The 19,011-nt window shown below is 40.8% G+C and overlaps 1 protein-coding gene across 4 annotated transcripts in view; it reads left to right on the plus strand.

Moving 5' to 3' along the window:
• TASOR2 (transcription activation suppressor family member 2) overlaps positions 1–19,011 on the plus strand; it is an 80,585-nt gene that overhangs the window by 34,237 nt on the left and 27,337 nt on the right. For 2 of the 4 annotated variants that reach the window (XM_032593817.1, XM_030322162.1), the window contains 9 exons: positions 378–515; positions 662–786; positions 866–885; positions 979–1,078; positions 2,793–2,893; positions 3,575–3,678; positions 10,473–10,545; positions 10,646–10,708; positions 16,345–17,061. In XM_032593817.1, coding sequence (XP_032449708.1) covers positions 761–786; positions 866–885; positions 979–1,078; positions 2,793–2,893; positions 3,575–3,678; positions 10,473–10,545; positions 10,646–10,708; positions 16,345–17,061 — 1,204 coding nt within the window. In that variant the 5' untranslated portion in view covers positions 378–515; positions 662–760. Of the gene's footprint in view, positions 1–377; positions 516–661; positions 787–865; positions 886–978; positions 1,079–2,792; positions 2,894–3,574; positions 3,679–10,472; positions 10,546–10,645; positions 10,709–16,344; positions 17,062–19,011 lie in introns of those variants that run through there. The other 2 variants (XM_032593816.1, XM_030322164.1) reach the window with 2 other exon arrangements.

Here is a 19,011-nt window from a genome sequence, read left to right on the forward strand (position 1 = left end):
AGTTTGGATTTTTTTTGTCATCTTTTATGTTACAGTCATTGAGCTAATCTATTCGGTTGGTAGGCTATATAATTTTTCTTTTAGAGAAATGGTTCACTTAAATTTGGGGTGATTCATGTCCTTCTTTCGTGTTGAGATAAAAACTATGGTCATTTACCTCAGAAATATGCCCAGGTATACCAGATTTTTAAATACAGTATTAAGAGGCTTATGGATAACTAAAACAATTGTTGGCCTTAACGTAATTTTCTAAGAGCCATAGTTCTTAATCTGTTTGAAACACGTCCACATCCTCATTAGGCTACTTTTAAATGAATCCTAGAATAAGATTATTGCCATTTAGAGACATCTGATTAGTCTTAATATTTTCATTCTAGGGAAAAGTCAAGTTTGTGTCTGAGAATTATACAACTAACTATACTAGCCCATCTTCTGGCTATGATTGCCACGTGGCTGCAAATACTAACAAGGTTTCTCACAAGACGAGTCATTTTCGCGCATTTGAACTGAGTCAGGTATAGTCACCGGGGAATAAATCGTTCCCAGGATACGTTTCTGAATCTAATATGTTAAATGGCAGGACTGGGTGGAGTTGAGATGAACTTGGTGCCTATGGAGTTCCATAGTGCTACCCTGATAATCCTTATTTCTCTTCTTTCAGTATTACCTCTATGAACTTTCAGGCAGCACTGTTATTGAGCGGCCCAGGCAGATCTGTCCTTATGTTATTGTAGCTTTTCAGTACAGGGAACCTAAAAAGATGGCAGCATCAGCTCATGAAAGCATGTAAGTAATTGTGCACATACTTTGTTTTACTGTATCTGTTTCGTTTGCTCTTATAAAAATACCTTTTCTTTTTCCCTAGATTTGAACTCAGTGAAAATGGTAAGAAATTATTTAATTATTTCTTTTGGTTTTTTTTTCAGTAAATGTTTTGTTCATAAGTAACCAGTTTCTTTTTTTACTCATTTCTTAAAGCTCTTACCCCTTTGTGGCAAGGCAAATTAATTATTCAAGGCTGTCTGCTGTGTGATGTCAGTCTTTGGTCCTCTTACGGTACAGCTGTTCCAGCCCAACTGTAAGTATTGAGTTTGTGTCCTTTACTAATGTTTGTCTCTTTTTTTTTTAATTCTCATTTTGAGGTCTTGTTTGTTGGTACTGGTGTGAAATGAAGCAGTTGTACTTGGTGTCAGATTAGAGTACGTTTGGGTAGATGTACGGAGCACAGGCAACCTAAATTCAGATCTAAATTCCAACCTTGGCTTTGAAGTAGTTTTATAATCTTTGACAGGCCACTTTTGAAATTTTAATATCTTTATCCATTCATAGGAATATGACTTCACAGGCTAAACTGAATTGATACTAGATGTTTGACTTTCCCCAAGAAAGAGATTGGATTTGTCTAGATAGCAGGTACAGCAGATTATAGGCATTTATGCTATTGTTGAGTCTTTATTAAGAATTACAGTATCTGATTTTCTGATTATCCCATGATTTTCCTAGACTCCTATTAACTGGAGTAGCTATTACATGTAGTTACATTACAATGAATTATTTTCGTCTGGGGCACTGTGAAGGGCATCCTATGAAATCTTTTTATTTAATCTGTTCTTAGTTAACCCCCAAAACTATTGAAAGATAGACATATTTTATTGAAATATGAAGTGAAAACAGGTGTGCTGTCAGAATTAATTTTCTTTCTATTGACCTGTTTTAAGAAGAGGGAGGAGTGAGGGGGGTATTAGAACCCAGAGAGTACAGTAAGAATTCTGGAAATAAATGTGAGAGACGGGAAGGTTCTTTGTCACTATGGAATGCAGTTAACCTATGTAGAGAGAAGTGGTCAGAACAATGACCTAAATGGTCCAAGTTAACGTCACCAACAGTGGAATAAGTATCACGTGCTTCCTGATGGGATGCAAGGAGAATGACATAGTGCCACTTGTGTGGTTTTCCTGCTGTCCTAATCAGCAGGAAACATCAGACATACCCAGATTGAGGGGCATTCTGCAAAATACATGGTCTGTGTTCTTGAAAAAATACCAAACCCATTAAAGATAAAGAAAGACCAAGAGACTCGCCAGATTGAAGGTGATTAAAGAGATATAACTAAATGGATTGTGTCATTCTGGATTGGATCCTGGACCAGCGGGGGAAAACATGTTTTGTTACAAAGCCCCACAGTGAGACATTTGGCAAATTTTGAATAAGGTGTGTGGGCTAAATAATGGTACTATATCATTGTTAATTTCTTGATTTTATTAATTGTTTTGTGGTTGCATAAGGAAATGTCCTTTTTTAAGGACACACACACTCAGAAGTATTTAGGGGCAAGGGGGGCATTTATAAGTCCAGAAGTATTTAAAAATGAGTTTTAAAGAAGGAAACAGTCGGGGAAAATGGTGCAAAAGTCTGGATGAGGTTCATTCTGTGGCACAGTGTGGTGAACCAGTCCACTATTGTCCGAAGTCGCCAATTCTCACATAGTATAACGTTTAGAAAATTCTCATCCCAGGATGCGTAATTCTTCCATTCATGTGGATGTTTGGCTTCATCTCAGAAACACACGCATTCAGAAAATGTGAATGTATTTGCCGACGTGGTCTGTGGGGTTCTGTATTTAAAAATCTGCAGTATTTATATATGTGCATATTACCTGACTGGGATTTTATCAATTTAAGGACTTTCTTGTTTTGATATTTTTGCTTGCATTTATATTAGAAAATCAAAAATTATGAAGATGTAGTTTAAGTGTTTATTAGATTGCATGATATTGTTGTTTTGTGTTTTAGACCACATGAACTAGATTTTAAGTATGTAATGACAATCTCATCTTTGAAAAAAAGACTACCAGAAGCTGCCTTTCGAAAACAGAATTACTTGGAGCAAAAAGGTCTGTTTACATGTAATGATACATTGCACGTCCTGGGCTTTATTCCACTGATTTTTATCTATCATGCACACACGCATACACACACTGTTGAGTTTTGGCCCTAAGCGATTCGCAAAAGGGCCTTTCATGAAAGTTGTAGGGTTGCTATGTGATTGAGTTCCTTGGAAGCCAACTAGAAACTGTGAAAGGTAGTTTATCTAAGGTGGCAAAGACTAGATTTACTATAGAACACTGAGGGCGTTAAGCAGAAAGATGCTTACAAATAGTTAGAACCACATGACAATGCCTTTCAAGGAGAACAGAGGTTTTGCGGTGGTGGTTTTTACTTATTTATGTACTTCTCACTGAAGAAAAACAGCAGAAAACACAAGAAGGAAATTTCCTGGTCATTTAGATTGATTCATGGAACATTGATGTTTATATTATTTGTATAGTATTTTTTTTGGTCTTGTCAAATACTGTAGTAGAGTCAATGTTAATGAAAGCGTTGTTTCCAAATGCTTTATACAGTAACTTCTTATGAAGGAGTTTTGTAACAAAGACCATTGAATGATGAATGTTTTTTTAAGAGTATTCCTAGCTCTTCTTTCATCTTTTCAACATCTAAAATGGATAAATTGGTTACTAAAAGGCATAATGGCATTTTAAAAAATTGTCCTGTTTTTCTGATTTTCTCCACAGTCTGTTGCCAAGATATGTGCTTCAGGATGTATGAGGTGGAACTGTCAAACAAACAAGGGGAAAAAATAGATAAGCTAATAGAATACATGAAAAATAAGCAACTGGTAAGGCTCATCAGTTTAAAATGTAATTACTATTTTTGCCTTGCATGAAGAAATCGATAGCTAATTATTAGTTGGCTGTGCCTAGAGTGAATCATTTTAGTTTGCTGAAAGGATTTTCATCACTTAATATTTATCGACTAACACCTTCATCCCTTTTTGTGCCTCGGTGAACTCTCGTGTCTCGTTAGTCTGTTTATACTCCTGATTTTAAAAATAATAGGACAGTTTTTCCCAAATCCTTTTTTGTTGTTGTTTTGTTTTATGACAGAGGAATTGAGTAGATCCCTAGGGTGTCTGAATTAATCAAAGTACCACTTGTGAGATACTTCTTTACAAGTGATGTGTGTTGATCTATAGCTATATGAGGGAAAAAAAATCAAAAGCTAGTGCCCCTACTGTTTCCATATTGTAGAAAGTAAGACACTAATGAGAAGCATATAACAATCTGAAGACTTCTCTCCATTTTATTAAAAAAATTTTTGTAACCATTTATTTATTATTGAAAGACAGAGAGAGACAGAACATGAGCATGGGAGAGGTAGAGAGAGGGGGAGACACAAAATCCGAAGCAGGCTCCAGGCTTTCAGCTGTCACCACAGAGCCCTACATGGGGCTCGAACTTACAAACCGAAGTTGGACGCTTAACCAACTGAGCCACCCAGGCGCCCTAAAGGCTTCTCTTCATTTTAGAGATCACAACCAACAAACACCACAGAAATATGAACACTTATTAGAGAGTACTATGAAAAACTATATGCCAACAAACTGGACAATCTGGAAGAAATGGACAAATACCTAGACACTCCCACACTACCAAAACTCAAACAGGAAGAAATAGAAAATTTGAACAGATCTATAACCGGCGAAGAAATTGAATCAGTTATCAAAAATCTCCCAACAAGTAAGAGTCCTAGGCCAGATAGCATCCCAGGGGAATTCTACCAGACATTTAAAGCAGAGTTAATTCCTATTCTTCTGAAACTATTCCAAAAAATAGAAATGGAAGGAAAGCTTCCAGACTCATTCTATGAAGTCAGCATTACCTTGATTCCCAAACCAGACAAAGACCCCACTAAAGAGGAGAATTACAGGCCAGTATCACTAATGAACATGGATGCAGAAATTCTCAACAAGATACTAGCAAATTGAATTCAACAGTATATTAAAAGAATTATTCACCATGATCAAATGGGATTTATTCCTGGGCTTCAGGGCTGGTTCATTATTCACAAATTAATCAATTAACGTGATACATCACATTAACAGAAGAAAGGAAAAAAACCATATGCTGCTGTCACGAGATGCAGAAAAAGCATTTGACAAAATACAGCCTCCTTTCTTAATAAAAACTCTCAAGAGTTTTTCTCAAGAAAAGTTGGGATAGAAGGAACATACCTGAACATCATAAAGGCCGTATATGAAAGGCCCACAGCTAATATCATCCTCAATGGGGAAAAATGAGAGAGAGCTTTCCTCCTGAGATCAGGAACACAACAGGGATGTCCACTCCCACCACTGTTGTTTAACAGTGTTGGAAGTCCTAGCCTCAGCAATCAGACAACAAAATGAAATAAAATACATCCAAATTGGCAAAGAAGAAGTCAAACTTTCACTCTTTGCAGATGACATTATACTCTACATGGAAAACCCAAAAGATTCCACCAAAAAACTGCTAGAGCTGATACAGGAATTCACCAAAGTCACAGGATATAAAATCAATGTACAGAAATCAGTCGCATTTCTATACACCAATAATGAGGCAACAAAGATATCAGGGAATTGATCCCATCTATAGTTGCATCAAAAACCATAAAATACCTCGGAATAAACCTAACCAAAGAGGTAAAAGATCTATACACTGAAAATTTTAGGAAGCTTTTGAAGGAAATTGAAGATGACACAAAGAAATGGAAAAACATTCCGTGCTCATGGATGGAAGAACAAATATTGTTAAAATGTCGATACTACCCAAAGCAGTCTACACATTCAATGCAATCCCAATCAAAATAGCACCAGCATTCTTCACAGAACAGAACAAACAAACCTCTAATTTGTATGGAACCACAGAGACCACGAATAGCCAAAGTCATATTGGGGGGAAAAAAAAAGCCAAAGCTGGAAGCATCATAGTCCCGACTTCAAGCTGTATTACAAAGCCGTAATCAAGACAGTATGGTATTGGCACAAAAACAGATATATAGATCAATGGAATAGAATAGAGAACCCAGAAATGGACCCACAAACATATGGCCAGCTAATGTTCAACAAAGCAGGAAAGAGTATCCAATGGAAACATGTCTCTTTAGCAAATGGTGCTGGGAGAACTGAACAGCAACATGCGGAAGAATGAAACTGGACCACTTTGTTACACTGTACACAAAAATAAATTCAAAATGGATAAAAGACCTAAATATAAGACAAGAAACCATCAAAATCCTAAGGAGAAAACAGGCAACAACCGCTTTGAACTTGGCCACAGCAACTTCTTACTTGACATGTCTCCGAAGGCAAGGGAAGTAAAAGCAAAAATGAATTATTGGGATTTTATCAAGATAAAAAAAGAAGCTTCCGCACAGCAAAGGAAACAGTCAGCAAAACTAAAAGGCAACCGATAGAATGGGAGAAGATATTTGCAAATGACATACCAGATAAAGGGTTAGTATCCAAAATCTATAAAGAACTTATCATACATTAGAAAAAAAAAAAGAACTTCTCAAACTCAACATCCGAAAAACCAATAATCCAGTGAAGAAATGGGCAGAAGACATGAAAAGCCACTTTTCCAAAGAAGACCTCCAGATGGCAAACTGACACGTGTAAAGATGTTCAGCATCACTCATTATCAGGGAAACACAAATCAAAACCACACTGAGATACCACCTTATCAGTCAGAATGGCTAAAATTAACAACTCTGGAAACTCTGATGTTGGCGAGGATGTGGAGAAAGGGGCACCCTCTCGCACTGCTGGTGGGAATGCAAACTGGTGCAGCCACTCTGGAAGAAAGTATGGAGGTTCCTCAAAAAACTAAATAACGAAATTACCCTATGACTCTGCAGTTGCACTCCTAGGAACTTATCCAAAGGATACGAGTGATGATTCGAAGGGTCACATGCCCCCCGATGTTTAAAGCAGTGCTGTCAACAATAGTCAAATTATGGAAAGAGCCCAGATGTCGATCCATTGATGAATGGGTTACGAAGATGTGGTATATATGTATATAATGGAATAGTAGTGATGAAAAAGAATGAAATCTTGCCATTTACAACAACATGGGTGGAACTGGAGGGTATTATGCTAAGCAAAATAAGTCAACCAGAGAGACAGATACCACATGATTTCACTCATATGTGGAATTTGAGAAACTTAACAGATGGTCATAGGGGAAGGATAGGAGAAATAAGATGAAAACAGAGGGGGAGGCAAACCATAAGAGACTCAAATACAGAAAACAAACAGGGTTGATGGGTTGTGGGGGTGCCCATTGGTGACCGGCATTCAGGAGGGCCCTTGCTGGGATGAGCACTGGGTGTCCTGTGGAAGTGATGAATCGCTGGATTCTATTCCTGAAGCCAAGACTACACTGTATGTTAAGTAACTTGAGAATTAAAAAAAAAAAAAAAAAGACTTCTCTCCCTTTTTGTTAACCAGGGTTTCTCAGTGTGAGGAAGGAGGATGCTGACTGTGTTAGCATAGTAAGTCCTAAACATCCCAAAGGCGCTGGTGTTAAAGGTAAGACAGCAAACACTGAGCCCGTTAGCGGCCTGCTGGACTATCCCCGTAGGAGATAGCAAGGGATCGAGAAGTTAAAATAGGACACGTATAGGAGCTGTGAAGGTAGGGGGTCTTAGGGCCAGCCAGTTAAGATACTTTGAGTTACCTGTAACAGAAACCCAAACTGGCTTATGCAGTGAAAGGGTTTAACAGGCTTACTCTTCAGTTCCAGCTGAGGGGCGGGTTCAAGTACCGTTTGCCCAGGACTCTCTGTTTCCCCTCGCCCTCCCCTGCACAGTAGTTTTGTCCCGAGGCTGCCACGCGGCGCTCCCTGCTTCCTTTGCGCGTCCAGGGAGGGAAGCCTCCTCCTAACCTTCACTTCAGTTTCCGCAGCCCAGTTGGTCGTCTGCACACCCCTCGCAGACTGAAAGGGCACGGAGTGCCCTGGCTAGCTCAGGCCGTCCCGAGCCCGCCTTCCAGAACCGGGTCCGGGTCAGTCCTGCCCAGGGTCCGGCAGTGCTCCTGAGCCCGGCAGGACCGGCTGCGGCACCGGATGCCGAGTGGGTGGACGCAGACTGTCCGCTGTGGCGCGGGGGCTGTGTTGTTTCGAAGTAGCATGACCCATTGTACATTTGGAAATTGAGAGGAAGAGAGGCCACAGAGCTTTTGAGAGAATGCATTAGCGAAGCAACTGCTTGTGAGTGTGAGTGGTGTCAGAAGTACCAGAGACTCGGTGCCCGAGCCACACGTCACATGAGGTCCTTCCTCCTCCGTGTCCGTGTCTTTTCTCTTCTTAAGTTTTTATTTTAATTCCAGCAGTTAGCATACAGCGTAATGTTGGTTGCAGGTGTACAATATAGGGATTCAACACTTGCGTACATCACCCAGTGCTCGTCACAAGCGCCTCCTTCATCCCCCGTCACCTCGTCCCCCCGTCTCCCCACCCTCCCCTCGGGTAACCAGTAGCGTGTTCTCTGTAGTTAAGAGTGTCTCTTGGTTTGTCTGTCTTTCCCTTTGCTTGTTTTGTTTCTTAAATTCCACATGAGTGAAATCATGTGGTCTGTGTCTTTCTCTGACTGACTTATTTCATTTAGCATCTAGCTCCCGTACTTTTTTTTCTTGCCTTATTGTGTCATGAATATTTTTTACGTGTCAGTCTCCCCACCTAGACATTGAGTTCCTTGAGGTCAGTTATCATATCTTAAGTATCTTTGACGCCTTAGTGCCCATGCCTGGCGTATAGAGGACAAGCAATGAGTGTCCCTTGAATAAAGCGTATGTGGGCTTCTACCTACAACACTGAATTTCAAGAACAGTACAGACCAGGGTCTCTTTTTAAAAGGGTGTTGGGGGGGGTACTCAGTCAGTTAAATGTCCAGCTCTTGATTTCAACTCAGGTCATGATCTCATGGTTTGTGAGATCGAGCCCCACGTGCTGACATCACGGAGCCTGCTTGGGAATCTCTGTCCCTCCCTGTCTGTCCGCCCCTCCCCTGCTCATGCACATGCGCGCGCTCTCTCTCTCTCTCTCTCAAAATAAACATTTAAAAAAAAATAAAAGGGTGTTAAGGACTTGTATGGCTGTATTTTTCTGTATGTAAATGGAAGAGTCTAGTAGATATGGAAAAAATTCTGTGATTTCTTCCCACAAAGGTTAAAATAAGGAACTTCAGCCCTTTCAGTACATAATTTGAGAAAATAATAAGATATATATTTGTTTCATTTGCCCATTTCTTGGAAGATAGAAATTTCTGGTTTTCAGTAGTTGGAGAGGTTTTACTTCTCATCTATGTTGCAAAACTAAAATGCAGAATGATGTAAAGGCTGTTGTTTCACTTTTTACAGCAGTAGAAAATGAAACAAAATTTATACATGTTTGCAACTTACTAGATACGAAAGCTGTAGGTTTATATAACTACTGGTATATTTGTCCCATAATTCTTTCTCGAGTCCCTACTGTGTGCCAGAAGCACAAATACAAAGTAGTCCCTGCCATCAAAGAATTTGCAAGACTGGAGGCAACAAAAACAGAAACTATCAAATGCACAAGGGCTGTCGTGGAAGCGTGTGCCGTGATTGTTCCTGTGATGAACTCACTGTCAGAACTTCTTTCTTTTGTAATAATTAGTAGTCTTGTTTTCATATTTGAATTGTTATCAGTTTATAAGTTTACCATATTTGTAGGCTCATGAGCTGTCGATCTTTGAAGTAGGATGTTTTATCACTTCTATAAAATGGTATATTCTGTTTAGGTTTAGTGAAAAAAAATTTACTGTATGAACATTGGATTTTACCTTTGTTATAGGTATATAAGCTTTTGAAATGGTGACTAATGGAAGAGAAGAGGTGTTATCTTTATGATTCAGAATGATGGCTTTTAGGTAACTTCCCTCACTGTCTAGGGGCAGAATTCCCAGAACTACTGTCAACATTGAAATTTCAAGTTTTTTTTCCATCCCTCGAGCTCAAGATGCCACTAAAGATGGTGGTAAAGAGAAATGAGAGGAAGGATTTATTTTCATCTGCGTCTCTCGTCACAGGACCGGATTATGTTCTTTTCTCTTATTTTCTGTCCCTTAGGATGCTGTAGAAAGAATTATCTTATTGGATGGTATCTTCTGGTCTTTCAAGTTCCAGGATCATGTGATATTTTGGGGGTAAACATGAGCTTAGGACGTTAATCACAGGTCGGAGTCACCTCGAATTCGTAGTGGCTGAATAGTTTACACCTGGCTACCGAGGCAGCAGGATGAACTGTGAAGCATCTCAGTGAAAAACTGAAATGTTTTTTCTAATTGATTTTTTATAATAGGTGAACACTGTCCTGAAACTAACCTCGATGTTCTGGTTACTATATATGGCCCTAACAGGGCCAAGATTATTTGGGCACTAAGGAACTCGTGGTTTCTAGTACCTGGGACAAAATTCTCCTGATTCTCACAAATGTTAACGTTTTAAGAATTGTTTTTAATATATACTTTTCATGAACTCAAAATTCACTGCAGAGTGTGGTAGAGGGAGAAGGAGAAAGGAACTGAATCTTTTTTCACCTTTCTTTTTTTTTTTTTTAAATGTTTAAGGCGATCGTCAAATGCTTAGAAGATCGGGGGTTTTTCATTTTACTTACCTCATCAGCCTTAATGTCAGAAACAAGTAAGGACAGCTTTTTTAAAAAAACTACTTTTCAGTGTGTCTACTTTTGTTTTATAAGATCAGCAGCCTTAACTTTTCTTACGATTTTCATCCTGTGTAGATTTTGCAGATGAGCGGGTGTGCCTCCACGGGTTACACTTATTCCATTCGTCCCCTCCAGCAGGTAAGGGCACAGTGACTTCCGTTCGCAGCGTCTGTGTGGCATTGGTCTGTCCTCACGTTAACCCTTCAGCTGCACTAGACCCTGGTAACCGTTTGCTCCTCTTAAATAACACTTCTTCCAGCTCCCCAGGTGATCCCCGCTATCCGTTTAGCACACTTCTTTCCTCTGAGCTTCACGTGCACATAGTCACCTGCCTGTTGACAGTTTCACTGACATGTCTCAGGTGTCCCTCAAATTCAGCATGCCCCAGACGCACTCCTGTGTCAGCACACAGCACTAGCTAGGAGACACTGTCCCGGTCGTCTGCCTGGAAAACAGGACTCAGGGCCTTCACAGACGTGGCTGTCTCTGTGAGGACTGCTTATTTCCTTCCCCTTTGTCAGGTGAAGTTGACCCCTATAAGGACCAAGAGTTGGCTTGTGGGGGCAAAAAAATTAACATTTACGGTATGTAAATAGACGTACAGTGTATTCGCAATATTAAAATTTCAGAGGACGATTAGGAAACAAGATCTAAAGAGGCTCTTGGGTGGGAGAGAGGAGGAATAAAATCAGGAGAAGCTCCGCCTGAGCCTGTCACTCAGGTCTGTCAGGTGTCCGCTTAATGGCCCGTTACTGATTCTTGTCACCACTGTCCCCTCAGTGAGGACTTCTGGCTTAGGAGCGGTACCATTTCAGTATTTCTTCACATAATTGTTTAATGCCTGCCTTTCTTTATTTTTTTTTTATTTATTTTTTAATTTACATCCAAGTTAGTTGGCATGTAGTGCAACAGTGATTTCAGGAGTAGATTCCTTAATGCCTCTTACCCATGTAGCCCATCCCCCCTCGCATACCCCCTCCAGCAACCCTGTTTGTTCTCTGTATTTTAAGAGTCTCTTCTGTTTTGTCCCCCTCCCTGCTTTCGTATTATTTTTGCTTCCCTTCCCTTATGTTCACCTGTTTTATATCTTCAATTCCTCATATGAGTGAAGTCATGTGACATTTGTCTTTCTCTAATTTCACTTAGCATAATACCCTCTAGTTCCTTCCACGTAGTTGTAAATGGCAAGATTTCATTCTTTTTGATTGCCAAGTAATACTCCGTTGTATGTATGTACCACATCATTATTCATTCGTCCATCGATGGACATTTGGGCTCTTTCCATACTTAGACTGTTGTTGATAGTACTGCTATAAACATTGTGCCCCTTTGAAACAGCACACTTGTATCCCTTGGATAAATACCTAGTAGTGCAGTTTCTGCGTCGTAGAGTGGTTCTATTTTTAATTTTTTGAGGAACCTCCATACTGTTTTCCAGAGTGGCTGCACCAGTTTGCATTCCCACCAGCAGTGCCAAAGAGATCCTCTTTCTCCACATCCCTGCCAACCTCTGTCATTGCCTGAGTTGTTAATGTTAGCCATTCTGACAGGTGTAAGGTGATATCTCATTGTGGTTTTGATTTTAATTTCCCTGACGATGAGTGATGTTGAGCATTTTTTCATGTGCCTGTTAGCCATCTGGATGTCTGCTTTGGAGAAGTGTCTATTCATGTCTTTTGCCCATTTCTTCACTGGATTATTTGTTTTTTGGGGGTTGAGTTTGGTAAGTTCTTTTTAGATTTTAGATACTAACCCTTTATCTGATATGTCATTTGCAAATATCTTCTCCCATTCTGTCGGTTGCCTTTTAGTTTTGCTGATTGTTTCCTTCGCTGTGCAGCTTTTTATTTGATGAGGTCCCAGTAGTTCATTTTTGCTTTTGTTTCCCTGCCTCCAGAGATGTGTTGAGTAAGAATTTGCTGCAGCCGAGGTCAAAGAGGTTTTTGCCTGCTTTCTCCTCTAGGATTTTAATGGCTTTCTGTCTTACGTTTAGGTCTTTCATCCATTTTGAGTTTATTTTTGTGTATGGTGTAAGAAAGTGGTCCAGATTCATTTTTATGCATGTCACTGTCCAGTTTTCCCAGCACCATTTGCTGAAAAGACTGTCTTTATTCCATTGGATACTCTTTCCTGCTTTGTCAAAGATTAGTTGGCCATATGTTTATGGGTCCATTTCTGGGCTCTCTATTCTTTTCCATTGATCTGAATGTCTGTTTTTGTGCCAGTACCATACTGTCTTAATGATTACAGCTTTGTAATACTGCTTGAAGTCCAGGATTGTGATGCCTCCTGCTTTGGTTTTCTTTTTCAAGATTGCTTTGGCTATTCGGGGTCTTTTCTGGTTCCATACAAATGTCAGGATTGTTTGTTCTAGCTCTGTGCAGAATGCTGATGGTATTTTGATAGGGATTGCCTGCCTTTTCTTTATTTTATTGTATTCCTATCATCTACTAGTGCCAGGCATCTGAAAAGTAACAAATGTTGGGGGACCTGGCTGGCTCAGTTGGATTAGTGTGCGACTCTCGATCTCAGGGTTGTGAGTTCGAGCCCCACGTTGGGTAGAAGTTACTTAAAAGTAGGGGCACCTGGGTGGCCCAGTTGGTGAAGTGTCTGACTCTTGGTTTTGGCTCAGGTCATGATCTCATGGTTTCGTGGGTTTAAGCCCCACATCAGGCTCTGTGCTGGCAGCATGGAGCCTGCTTGGGATTCTCTGTCTACCTCTCCCCACTTGCTCTCTTTCAAAAAAAACCCAAAAAACTTAAAAATAAATAGGGGCACCTGGGTGGCTCAGTCAGCTAAGCATCTGACTCTTGATTTCAACTTAGGTCATGATCCTAATTAGGGTCATGGGACCAAGCCACATCAGGCTCTGCACTGGGCAATTTGCTGAACAAATAATGAAAGTAAATGAGTCCTTTCTTTTTGTCATATGAGGATATTTCCCTCATAACTTATACTCACACTGTGTATCTTTAAACATATAATTATATGTAGCATTTATAAAACTACAACCAACATAAACATGTTTTTTCAACGTTTATTTCTTTTTTTTTTTGGGGACAGAGAGAGACACACAGCATGAACGGGGGAGGGGCAGAGAGAGAGGGAGACACAGAATCGGAAACAGGCTCCAGGCTCCGAGCCATCAGCCCAGAGCCCGACGCGGGGCTCGAACTCACGGACCGCGAGATCGTGACCTGGCTGAAGTCGGACGCTTAACCGACTGCGCCACCCAGGCGCCCCTATAAACATGTTTTTAAAGTTGATTTTTAAAAACTATTCAGTTACTGGGGTGCCTGGGTGGCTCAGTCGGTTAAGCATCTGACTCTTGATTTTGGCTCATGTCATGATCTCCCATTTTGTGAGTTTGAGCCCTGAATCAGGCTCTGTGCTAACAGCATGGAGCCTGCTTGGGATTCTCTTTCTCCTTCCCTCCCTCCCCCCCACCCTTCCTTCTCAAAATAAATAAACTTTAAAAAAAATTAAAAATGTTTTATTTATTTTTATTTTATTTTTTTAATGTTTTTTTTTTTATTTTTGAGACAGAGACAGAGCATGAGCAGGGGAGGGGAAGAGAGAGAGGGAGACACAGAATCTGAAGCAGGCTCCAGGCTCTGAGCTGTCAGCACAGAGCCCGACACAGGGCTCAAACTCACAGACCGTGAGATCATGACCTGAGCCGAAGGCGGACGACGCTCAACCGACTGAGCCACCCAGGCGCCCCAAAATATGTTTTAAAAAAATTGTATTCAGTCACTGAAAGCAGAGAACTGCACTATGTTGGGCATCACTATGGCCAAAGCAAGACATACTGGTTATGAGAACATAATGGCAATAAGTGTTGGCACTTTTCAGGCCTTTGCTCTGTCAGGCATCATGCTGTGTGACTGACAGCAGCCCTTACCTTACTGCTTATGGTGACAGCTCAGAGGTGACGGACTGAGACCTGAATTTGCCCAGGGTCAAATAGCTGATTCCTGAGCTGCCTTCCAGCCCCTACCCCAGACTGCCTCACTCTTCTGTGATAACTTGGGCTTCAGCCTTATTTTTATTTGTGTGTGTGTGTGTGTGTGTGTGTGTGTGTGTGTGTGTGTGTGTGTATGTTTTCCAGCCTTATTTTTAAACGTACTTCAGCTTTAACGGAGAAACACTGGTGTGTGTGCCATTCACAGTTGAGCAGCACAGGGCCCATATGTGAGGAAACAGTGAGGATACGTGACCACGTTCAGATCCTCCACTGGGTCATTGAGACATTTTCTACTTAGGCACATCCGGAAGCTCAGAACTCTGATTATTTTAAATTGGTACTTTGCTTAGCAGACTTTAAAAGTTCCTTGTCATAGATTTTATGATAGTTTATTACAAATCCTTCTGTTTCTGCCTTTCTACATTCTTGAGATAATGAAGTTGTCTAGAAAAATACTACATGGTTGTGAACTATTAGTGCTATATCACAACTTTTTAATATTTTTCCTTCACTTGTTACTTTTTATATGATGAACCACTTGAAGGGAATTTTTATTTTAATGTCTACCCACATTTTCCTATTTATCCATATTTGCTGTTCTTTTTCCATTTCCTAATACTTGCTCAAGGGCAAATGTATTCATCTAGGACTAACGTGGCATTTCTTAATTCTGCAGTTACTTTTTCTTTAAAAAGAGTGGTATGATTTGTACTTCAGTTTAGTAGCACTAGAGGCCTTTATTATCTGTGGGGTTTTATTTAAGAGTTACTCTTAATGATGTAACTCTAACTTTTCTAGGACTTTATTTCCCACATCTTAGTGACCTGACCTTTTCCCTTTTTTTCCCTAGTACTGTTTTCCTATAGATGGTTGACTTGCTGAAAAATTAGCATTTCAGTCAAAGAGGGAGTGGAACACAAGAGTAGTTGGTTTAGTTACTTAATTTTTTAAAAAAGTTTATGTCATTTGATTAAGAAGGGGGAGAAATCAACACCAGTAGTTAACCATGAGATTTGGGGGGTTACTTCCTTTCTGCAGGTCAGTTGGTTTGCATTGTAACTTAAAAGAATTTGAATGAATTAAATAAGATGCAGATAAAAGAAGACCTATTTTGAAAGCAGGAAATGAGCATTAAAAAGTAAACGCAGGGGTGCCTGGGTGTCTCAGTGGGTTAAGCTTCCGACTCTTGATTTCATCTCAGGTCATGATCTCATAGTTCATGGGATCAAGCCCCACATCGGGCTCTTGCTCTGACAGCATAGAGCCTGCTTGGGATTCATTCATTCTGTCTGTCTGTCTCTCTCTCTCTCTCTCTCTCTCTCTCTTTCTCTCTCTCTCTTTCTCTCTCTCTCTTTCTCCCCCCCCCACCCCACCCCCCTGTGCTCATGCTATGTGTCTCTCTCTTTCAAAATAAACATTTTTTTTAAAAAGTGTGGAAAGCAAATCCATGATGGCACTTGAGCACACGCTGGGGTCCTAGTCAGATGGAGCGGAGCTGGAGGCAGGTCTGCCTTCTTCTAACCTAGTGATTGCATTTGAATGATTTTTTTTGGTGTGTGTGTGTGTGTGTGTGTGTGTGTGGGTGGGTGGGTGGGTGGGTGTGTGTGTGTGTTTCCATATATATGGAGAGAGAGCTATTCATTAAATGTACCCAGAGGTCCTCTATTAATTGTGAGTTAGATTACTATTTGAAACACTTTCATATTTAACCATCCCATAATTTTATAATCTAAAGCATTTTCTTCCTGCATGTTTTTGTAAAAAAAAAAAAGGACTTCAGGTTTTAATGTATGTATGTATGTTTTAGGGCTGAAAGAATTGAAAGTTGAAGATGACATCTCATCAAAGGTAACACCTGTTTTACCTGCCCTTAATTGTGCCCTTCTGGAAGCAAAGAAATCATTTACTGAAGAGGGAATCTGTCCAAACACGTTAGTAAAGCGTAGTTTCCAAGAACTGTACAAGGTGGACAAAAGTCCCTCATTGACTGCTGCTTCTCAGGATGGAATTAAAGAGACTGCGTTCTTCGGCCAACTGTCCAATGGCTTTGACTTGGCTCCTCCAGCAGAAAAGTGCCCTCTACAGTCATTCACTCAGTTGAAGTCTTATTTTTCAGATCCTACTGGGTACATTTTGGAAGTGTCTACCGCGTTAGATTTATTAGCAGAGCGTCCTCAGTCCCCTTGTATCTCAGATGGGATTTGCGATGCTGGATTTTCTTTAGTTATGACTCCAGATCCTGAATTTTTGGAGTCAGAGGCAGAAGTAAGAAAAGAAACTGAAACCGAAAAGAATCCCGAAGACATGTCGAAGGCAAGGCAGGGAGCTGTGATCTCGCTAAACCCAGCCTTAGGTCGGAGAGTCCAGCCCAAGAGGAAGGCAAGCGTGCCGCCCGCCGTGCAGAGTAAACGGGTGAACTTGTGCCGTCCCTTCCCCAAGAGGGCTGCCAGTGCGGGCAAGGGTTCCGACTGTCCCACGACGCTCAAATTAGTTAAAGGACCGTTTCCTCAGAAAAGAAAAAGAGGTAAGCACGATTTCTGTGGATTACTAACTGCGCAGTTAAAAGTAACTGTGGTTCTCTGACACTGTTCCTGTCTGATCGTTGTGCACTGAGCTGGGCGGTTGCAGAAGTGTGTTAGAGATGCCAACATTTCCCTCTGGGTGATTGTCTACGGGCTGAAGTTTGAGAAGCACTGATCTAGATAACAGGTGAAAATCAAGAAATGGGGAAAACTAAGGCATTTCAAAAGCCCACCCACCAAAGACTACATTTGATTTGTAAAATGGCTCAACCATCACTCAGTCGCTTAAACACACACCATTCTGGGCAATGATTATTTCGTTTCTGAGCTGTCCTCGGACAATTAAGGGTGGAAGAAGAGGATCTTCTAAAATCAGGCTCACCAGTAGCAGCAAAAAGTGGTAGCGGAGAGTCTGAACATGTAGAAAGAGAGAATGAAATGCCTGGATTTTCCGAACCTGAAACAGTCTGGCCCAGAATTTCCCTTCCTTTGTGTGTATCAGAGTTTGAAAAATAGTCACCTGGAGCCTACGTAAACCTGTTGAAACAGTGGCCAGTGGCCTGGAGACACCTATTGGAACAGTTCTGCAAATGGCTTTGTTGACCCCGAAAATCGAACCAGAGTGTCAGGCCAGTTAGTGTATAGTCAAATGCACTTTACCAAGCCTAGTACAGCAGACAACGTGATTTTGGCTCGGGGTCATCCTAGATTACATGTAGTGGATTTTGCTTAGAAGTAGGCAACCATATGCCCTGGGCCCCATTAGGGAACCGGAGGACCCCTCAGGGGTTTACCTGTCGTCTCTGGCTACTTCACACGGTGCCGGCAGAGGTGGGCAGCTGTGCCTTAGACCGTATGGCCTTCAAAGCTGGAAATACGTCCTGCCAGCCTGTCTCAGAAAACGTTTGCTAAGCCCATCTGTAGTGTTTTGAGTTTAGAAATTGTGGTGCTTAAAGAGGAAAACATCAAGGATCTGCAGATCATCAGGATTCTAGATAGTTATTTGTGGCTTAGTATAGTTTGGGAGATGGGGTGCGTGTGCTCACATGTACATTCAGAGGCTGATGGGAAGTAGAGCAGTAGGAAGCAGCGAAATTCGACTGCACCGCTCCTCGCAAGTACATTCCAGGCCAGCCGTGTTGAGTTTCTACTATATATGAACCAGTTTACTTCAAGGTATTAAATAAATTATCTACAGTTCAACATTCACTGTTTCTCAAATGTTTTTACTTTCCTCCACTATAAGAAATATGTTTTATATTACAGTCCGGTGCGCACAAATTCATGCATGACTGAAACAAATTTCAAAAAACATTTACCCTGCCTCTGCGTAATGCAGTCTGGTTCTTTCTGTTCTGTTTCCTTTAAGAAAGGATCCTGATTGCAGCCCATTAAATTTATTTTACAGCCCACCAGTGGGTGGTGCATACAGGTTTGAGAAACATGGCACTGAGTGAGGCAGAGAAGCAGGGCAGTCCCCTGTAGGGTCACCTTGCTTCGTGTTTGTTTCCCTCCCAGGACCCGGGTTGTGCGGGGTCTCCCTGCCTGTGCAGGTCCTTGGAACCTCCCCCAGGTCTTGGTCCTCTCTTATTCTTGTCTGAATTTAGTCTGAACTGTTTTCCTGCTTCAGTTATATTTTGCCTTTCTTTGTGCTAAAAATTTTAGAAAATAACTAGAGTAGAATGAGAAGTATTCTTCAAAGAAAAACAAAACCGTATGTTGCTCTGTTACTTGCAATAGTTTAGGAGGGAGGAACAGCATTAGACCCAGGGAGACGTCATACACCAAGAGATGTGAAAGTTTTTTTTAAAAGCCACTCCTTTCTCTAACCTCCAAGAGAATGAAATGAAATTGGTCTCTTTTCTACATTTTACTAACAGCGATCATGATTTCTTAAACCAGTGTCGTGTTTCCTGTTCTCAATTAGAAATACAGTTGACCTTCGAACGATG

Source organism: Lynx canadensis, chromosome B4, assembly GCF_007474595.2.
Source record: "Lynx canadensis isolate LIC74 chromosome B4, mLynCan4.pri.v2, whole genome shotgun sequence".
NCBI classification, from domain to species: Eukaryota; Metazoa; Chordata; class Mammalia; order Carnivora; family Felidae; genus Lynx; species Lynx canadensis.